Source organism: Atta colombica, unplaced genomic scaffold (genome assembly GCF_001594045.1).
Source record: "Atta colombica isolate Treedump-2 unplaced genomic scaffold, Acol1.0 scaffold51, whole genome shotgun sequence".
NCBI lineage: Eukaryota > Metazoa > Arthropoda > Insecta > Hymenoptera > Formicidae > Atta > Atta colombica.
This window is the reverse complement of record NW_017259541.1, coordinates 664136-672494: the sequence shown is the minus strand read 5'-3', so window position 1 is coordinate 672494 and position 8359 is coordinate 664136. Positions and strand designations below refer to the sequence as shown.

Here is an 8359-nt window from a genome sequence, read left to right as displayed (position 1 = left end):
TCATATTAATTCAATATTAATTAATTACAAAAATCAATATTAATTAATTACAAATATAAATCTTTAAATAAATAAAAATTGTACTTTAATATTAAAGAATTTAAACGGAGAAAATTTAAAATTTTCATTAAGTTATAGTTAGGTATGCACCGGATATCCGGAAAGTATCCGGTATCTGATATTATTCGGCACTTTTTTACTAACTTCTGACCGGATAGTCGGATATCATCCGGATAGTATCCGGGGAAGTATCCGGTTGAAATTTGATATTATTAAATTGTTGATTTTTTCTTATGTGTCTAAATGTTCTAGAAATAAGTATGCATATTCATGATGTTATACATGATGTTGCAAAATTACAATCTTTTCCCTGTAGGCCTTTTTTTTCTTTTAGAAGACACTTTCTTGGAATCCGACGCAAAAAAATTCTCGAATATCCAATCAAATACCAAATATCCGATGTTACATTCTGCCCGGATATCTGATATCCGGTAATTTTACGATCTGTTGCATCCCTAGTTATAACTGTTTATTTCCTTATGTAAAAATCTAAACCTATTATAAAAAAATTATACACACTTGTAATAAATTAATTACTGTTAATAAGAGAAATAATTTGTTGCTTAGATATAAAAAGAAGTCATAAACTCAAATATATTGTTTTTTTAAATATATCCGACGTACGTATATATTAAGAATAATAATAATATCATAACAAATTTAATTGATTTAATAACAGATACATTAAAAAAAAAATGAAAATATTATTCCAGACAAACGTGGGTCCTATATTGGTTTGCGTAAATCCTTATACAGACGTTGGAAATCCATTAACCTTAACGAGCACCAGGTCGGTACCATTAGCACCTCAGTTGAACAAGGTCGTCCAGGAAGCCGTAAGGCAGCAATCGGAGACCGGGTATCCGCAGGCGATTATTCTTTCTGGTAAGACTCTTAACAAACTCCATCTTCTTTCGTTTTTCGAACGTGAAGATTTCTAGAACTTCTTCTGCAGGGACAAGCGGTTCCGGAAAAACGTACGCTTCGATGCTATTACTTAGGCAACTCTTCGACGTCGCCGGCGGCGGACCGGAAACGGACGCTTTCAAACACCTAGCGGCAGCCTTCACGGTCCTCAGATCCTTGGGCTCAGCGAAAACCGCCACAAACTCGGAGAGCTCAAGGATAGTAAGTAGTTTGCTTCGAAATGTATGAGATCGATGAAAATGGAAGACAACAGAAAAAGAGAAGAGAAATAGGATTATGAAAAAAGAAATTAGAAATAACATCAATATTAGAAGTATTATAAACAATATGATAAAAAACAATAAATATAATGTCAATGGTAAAAACAACATTATTTAATAATAATTAGCGACGAAAAAAATTAGAACTGCAATTTTATTACATCTCTTTAGGGTCACTTCATTGAGGTTCAGGTGACGGATGGTGCTTTATACAGAACAAAAATTCATTGTTACTTCTTAGACCAGACAAGGGTAATCAGACCGTTGTCAGACGAAAAGAATTACCATATATTTTATCAGATGTTGGCTGGATTATCTCACGACGAGCGAGGTAATGCAATTAATTATAACAATATTATAATATATTATAATTAATGCAAATAATTATAATAACATTATATCATGTAACTATTGATTAAAAACAATTAATAATAATTTATTGCTGAGATATATAAATTACCCTAATAATTTTTGCAGTTAAATTAAATTTAGAGGGATATAATCTCAAAAATTTGAGGTATCTTCAACATGGCGATACACGACAAGACGAAGCTGAAGATGCGATTCGATTTCAAGCGTGGAAAGCTTGTTTAGGTAAGTAATTAATAAATGGAAGAAACCATGTAAAATTTATTTTTAACAATGTCCACTGATTTAGTAAATCTTCTTGTGATACACAATTAAATAAGCTTTAATTTAATTTACTAATTTTTTATTTCTAATACTAATTATAGTTTTTACATAAGAAACATTATTATTTTCCATCTTTATCTTTGATTTTTCCCCAGGCGTTTTAGGCATCCCATTTTTGGACGTCGTAAGAGTGCTAGCAGCGGTACTCATCCTCGGAAACGTCGGTTTTACAGATGGTCCTGGTGTAGAAGTTGGCGTAATTGGTGAGAACGAATTATCCTCTGTAGCTACACTCCTGGGAGTTCCTCCGCCAGCCTTATTACGAGGGCTCACCTCGAGGACTCACAATGCGCGCGGCCAGCTCGTTAAATCCATCTGCGATGCCAACATGGTACTACTATCAGACTTTCTTTATGAGATGAAACAGTGACAAATAATGTTCCATCTTGTAAATTAATATTTGCCGATCAAGAAATTCTTTGATCTTGGAATCCCTAACATGTCACAAATTTTGACTCTTAAGACACAAACTATTTAAATTCTACATTAAAATAATATATTACAATTTTATTTTATGTAATTTAAAATTACAATTATATTGTAAATTACATTATTTATTTTCAATATATATATTTTTTTATGTTACTGACCTCATAAATTTAATACAATTAAAATGCTTACGTGTAAATCTTCGCGCATACAATTCGCAACTCATTGGAATGTACTTATCATACAATTTTCTTGTATTAAATTCTTTAATTACACAAATCTTAAATCTCCTTTCAGTTGATAATGTGTTCCACACGCAAATTATTAATTTCATACTTCTCAAATATATATATTAAATTATTCTAAATGGTGATAGCCTTGAATTCTTATCAATTCTTCTATAATAATTTTGAAATTTTTTTTATTATCTGGATCATATATCGCATTTATTAATTTTTCTATAAACACTTGTAATTTTTAAATTAAAAGATAAAATTCTTGATTCTTTATTTCAAAAGAATCATTTTATTTTGAGATATTTGATATACATATATCTAATTTAATTTGATATTTCATTTAATTCTTTTATCCTTTAATGGCAAATAAGGTTTAATGTGGATAGTTGGAAAATCTTTAATCTTTAATTTATATTATTACATTATTATTGTTTTAATCGGTTTGTTATTTACTTGTTGTTATTATTAAACAAAATAATTTAAAAGATATTACACATTTTCTCTGTTAATTTAATTGAAATTATTTAATTGAATTATACAAAGACCAAATGTGCGAAAAATTGCTCAACACTTTAAGCATTACCTTACAGTGAATATTATATTATAATGATAAAAAAATGTTTGTTTATGCAGTCTAACATGACCAGGGATTCGCTCGCAAAAGCCCTTTATTGCCGCACTGTAGCTACGATAGTGAGACGAGCCAACAGCTTGAAGAGACTTGGTTCGACTCTCGGCACCCTTTCATCGGATTCCAATGAATCTGTTCATAATCAAGCGGATGTTACTAGCCAACATGCCTCTACAATTGGCAGTTCAGCAGGTTTTTATTAAAACAATCATTACAACAAAATTTATTACGCATTATATTAATTGTGATTTAATAATTTTTAAATGATATAATTGTACAGTCTTGTTATGCTATATTATTAAATAAAACAGAATGATTATTACAATTGAGAGTTAAATAATTAATTTAAAAGAGTTAATATTTGCTTAAAAGAATTTAATTTATTTAGATTCGTACGCTTTTCTAAATACTTCTAAATATTATTTCAAAAGCATAATACATAGAAGCATAAAGCTTCTTATTACATGTGTGTGTGTGTGTGTGTGTGTGTGTGTGTGTGTGTGTGTGTGTGTGTAATACAAAAAAAGTTTTGCTAAGAGCTAGAGATTTTTCAGGGGGTACAGGATCCAGAAGCATGACTGCCCTGAATAACGCCGTGCGACACGCCACGGACGGCTTCATCGGCATCCTGGACATGTTCGGGTTTGAAGATCCTAAACCAAGCCAGCTAGAGCACCTCTGCATCAATCTTTGCGCGGAGACGATGCAGCACTTCTACAACACTCACATATTCAAGAGCTCCATCGAGAGTTGCCGTGACGAAGGCATCCGGTGCGATGTCGAAGTCGACTATGTCGACAACGTGCCATGCATTGATCTCATTTCTTCCTTGGTAAGTCCTTTCTGTCGAAGACAATAACTCAGCAATCGTTGCTTATTTAAATATCTTACGTCTTCAAATAAACTTAAATTAATGCAAACAGTTAATTCTTGTATTTGTGCTTATGTACAAAAAATAATAATGTTAATAAATCAGAAAATGCAAAAAGTTTTCTAAATTTTTATATTTTAAACACATAAATGTATTATTTAAATAAAAATATCACGTTTCTTTAGTTTATTATTAACCCAGACAGCAAACTGATTTATCGTCTTGAACATCTATTGTCTTGCTATCTAGGAAATTTCTCTACAAAGTTGTTTTATGTATTAATTATGTACGTGTTAATTAGATGCGTCATTTTATTTACAGCGTACCGGATTGCTAAGTATGTTAGATGTGGAAGGCTCTATACACGGGACCGCAGAAAGTTACGTTGCCAAAGTGAAGGTGCAGCATAAGCAAAATCCTCGGTTATTTGAACCAAGGACCGTTGACTGTAGATCTTTCGGTATTCAGCATTTTGCAGGAAGAGTCACCTACGACACTTCAGACTTCTTAGGTACATAAAATTTCTCTTATTGCATTTAATAATGATTTTAGAAATTTATTGTGAACATTAATTAATTAATTAGTATGATAACGTTAGTATGTAACAATTTATGTAAAATATATTATAATAATATAATATAATAATTATATATGTCAATAAGAGTAAATTACAATTATATAATAATTGTATTCTCTCATTTGATACACATAAATTTAAACGAATAAACCTTTCTTTGGTTAATCATCACATTCAGCCCATTTCATTTTTAAAGATACAAATAAGGATGTTGTCCCTGATGACTTAGTAGCGGTCTTCTACAAACACACTTGCAGCTTTGGATTTGCTACTCACTTGTTTGGTAGTGAATTGAAAGCATTATACGCGAGCGATACTGTACCTAGAGGTGTTAGTTTTCGAATATCACCAACTTCTCACACTGATCTGTAAGTAATCAACGATGTGATTATACGACGATAAAATATCATAATAATTGATGCACTATATTTTGATAAATAATATTAATATTTCGATGTATATACACTTATCAAAGAAATTATTTTTTTCACCCTTTTTCTGCAAAACCCTTTTTTTGCATTGTTGTAATTGTAACTCAAAATATCATAAATCAAAATCAAAACATCTTCATTAGTGATAAACTTGAAATGTATACAAATAATTTCTACATTGTAATAATTATTTAAACAAGACCAACGCGTTTATAAGTAATTATAATCGTAATAAGTTGATTGTAAAATTTAAAAGAAATTAGCGCAAAAAAAGTAAAGTTGTTCTTTACAGTTTAAACGGAGACGAGCCAATATCAACGTTGACACAGGACTTTCATACAAGGTTAGATAATCTCTTGAGGACTCTTGTCCATGCTAGACCGCACTTCGTCAGATGCATCCGTAGCAATAGCACCGAGACGCCAATGCACCTCGACAGGGGAGTTACGATGCGCCAAATACGTTCGTTGCAAGTTCTGGAAACAGTAAACCTCATGGCGGGAGGTAAGATAGCGCAAAATTTTATTCTAATCAAGTTAAAACATTCAAATTTATTAAGAAAATCTTGATTTGTATATATAATAATAATAAAAAATTTTTAATCACAATAAATAAATCAAAGTGGAAAAAAAAACATAGATAATTTATGTATAATTACAAATATATAAAAAAAACATGTAATTAATTCGTAACAAATTAATAATGAATATATTTACGTTTTCTTTATATCTTATTAAAAATAGTTTTATTTAAATAAAACAGCATTATTTAATCAAAATTAATTACGATTAGATCTTGAAGCTAATATATATGATGACTCATACAGGATATCCACATAGGATGCGATTTAAAGCTTTCAATGCGAGATATAGGTTGATCGCACCTTTCAAACAACTACGTCGCGCCGAGGAGCAGGCTGTCGAGGACACGAAATTGATTTTACAAAATGCGCAGCAGCTAAAGAGTAAGTTTGGCGCTAGCACAAGCTGGGCTGTCGGCAAACGGCATATTTTTCTCAGCGAAGGTATCAGACAGCAGCTCGAAAATCTGCGGGCGGAAACACGAAGAAAAGCTGCTACAGCAATTCAGGTAAGCATACTTTATTTTTAACAATTTCGCTACATCTTCTCAAATTTTTTGATATAAACAATTTTTTTCTCTTTCAAACATTTAATAAAAATAATTATTTTTAAAACTTTGTTAGATAATGCTTAAGACTAGAATGTAGCCTTTATTATATTTAATTATCTCTACATCCAGAAGAAGAAAAATGTAATTTTTAAATTACGTTCGTTTTAATTTCATTTCCAGGCTACATGGAGAGGATGGCGCGTACGAAAGAGATGGCCTTTGAGAAGAACAACCGTAGGAATAACATGTGGCATTGGACAGAAGAAACCTCAACAACCACCTACTGGAACCAATACCGGAACCGTTCAGAGGAATGTCACTGCTGGTACAGGAACTGGGACTGGCACTCGTCCAAGACCGCAACCAATCGCTGGTACACCTCCTCCCGATCCTTCGGAGAAATGCGCCGATCAGAAGATGATCCAACAAACTTGTACACTTTTTGGATTGGATTTAGTAAGCACCGAAATAACATTATTTCGCAAAGAGAAAAATGTACAGTTCAAAAAAATATAAGAATATACAGTTTTTTATACACGTGTGTGAATGTACTTTTTATGTTTCAATTATATACTTTTTTATTTTTATCAATACAAATGAAATGCCTGTAACAGTTGAAACTGGATCTTTAATACTTAATACTTAATACTAAATATAAAATTTAATACTTAATACTAAATAATTCATTGTGTGTATATATGTACATGCATATTTGTAGTCATTCGAACTGCGCGCCGAATTAATGTTTTCCGGATTTATAAATGCAATTAAATACTACTGTAATAACATCATAAATTAAATTAAAGTAACAAACAATAACGAGAGAATAAAGGGCACATAAAAGTCAAATATAAAAAATTTTAAAACATAAAAAAATCAAAATAAAGTATGTATAATATAATATTTTATAATTGATTAAAAATATAACATTTCGATCTCACGATTATTGAGCCTTCTTTAGATATGAATACTCAAATATACATTCTTCAGAAAGCATCTCACTGGTCATCATCACTATATAATTTTGTCTATCTATTCGATGTTCTCATTCAACGTAACATCTCCGTGAGACCGAAACATATTATATTTTTAATCAATTATAGAATATTATATTATACATATTTTCTTTTAATTTTTCATCTTTTAAAATATTTCTTTATAATTGACTCTTATATGTTCTTTATTCTCTCGTTATTGTTTTTTAAATTAAGAGTCCTTCGTTCTTATAATAACTTATTAAATTAACAAGCAATTTTTAATAATTTGATGTTCAATCGGGCATCATATTAGAAAGATGTTAACGTACTGAAAAACTGTAAATTTATTGCGAAAAATATTACTTGGACCGGGAGTCAAACCCGGATCTCTTGTATTTCGAGCGTTCTAAGTTTTTAGACTACAGAGGCGAATATACATGCATGTACATAACATATATATAATTCACATTGAATTATGTAAGCATTAAAAATCCAGCTTCCGTTGTAGGCATTTAATTTCTAGCATTGATTGTGTTCTCAGATATACAGTTTAAATAAGATTCTTATTGTTTATATATTTTTAAATCTAAACATTATATGAGATAATAAAACGTTATAATGGATTTAATACTTTAGTAGAATTCAGTTTCAGTTAGAATCGCAAATTTTGTGCAAATTTATCGTAAAATGTTGCAAGAGAAAACTTTCTAACTTAATATAATCCTTCTTTTATCATACAGGAACGGCCGCCACCTGTCCCTCCTAGTAGATCCTACACCGTGACCGGAAACACAAAACTTGGTTATCCGCAAACCAGGATTATGAAAATGCCTTTTCCAGGTAGGAAATACCATTTAAAATAGTTTGGAAGGTAAAATATTAATGTGATATAAAAATGTACACAAATGGTTATTTAATTACCACTACAAAATATTAATTAAATATTAATTTATTTCTTCATTAAATGGTTAAATGATTAATATGAATATTGTTATTAATACTAAATCAATTCTTGAATACATATATATATATTTACTTCAAACTGGACTTTTAAATTACTAATTTCAATTTTTATTTTATATCTAAAATTATTATGATTAATAATTACATAATATAATAATATTTTGAAGAATATT

General features: G+C 30.1%; 1 protein-coding gene across 1 annotated transcript in view; it reads left to right on the top strand.

Moving 5' to 3' along the window:
* LOC108691727 (unconventional myosin-IXb) overlaps nucleotides 1–8359 on the top strand; it is a 33725-nt gene that overhangs the window by 10131 nt on the left and 15235 nt on the right. Inside the window, 13 exon segments of the mRNA XM_018199596.1 lie at nucleotides 774–945; nucleotides 1016–1188; nucleotides 1419–1578; nucleotides 1725–1841; nucleotides 2036–2271; nucleotides 3239–3428; nucleotides 3791–4068; nucleotides 4429–4618; nucleotides 4881–5052; nucleotides 5408–5619; nucleotides 5942–6204; nucleotides 6427–6702; nucleotides 7964–8063. Coding sequence (XP_018055085.1) covers nucleotides 774–945; nucleotides 1016–1188; nucleotides 1419–1578; nucleotides 1725–1841; nucleotides 2036–2271; nucleotides 3239–3428; nucleotides 3791–4068; nucleotides 4429–4618; nucleotides 4881–5052; nucleotides 5408–5619; nucleotides 5942–6204; nucleotides 6427–6702; nucleotides 7964–8063 — 2539 coding nt within the window.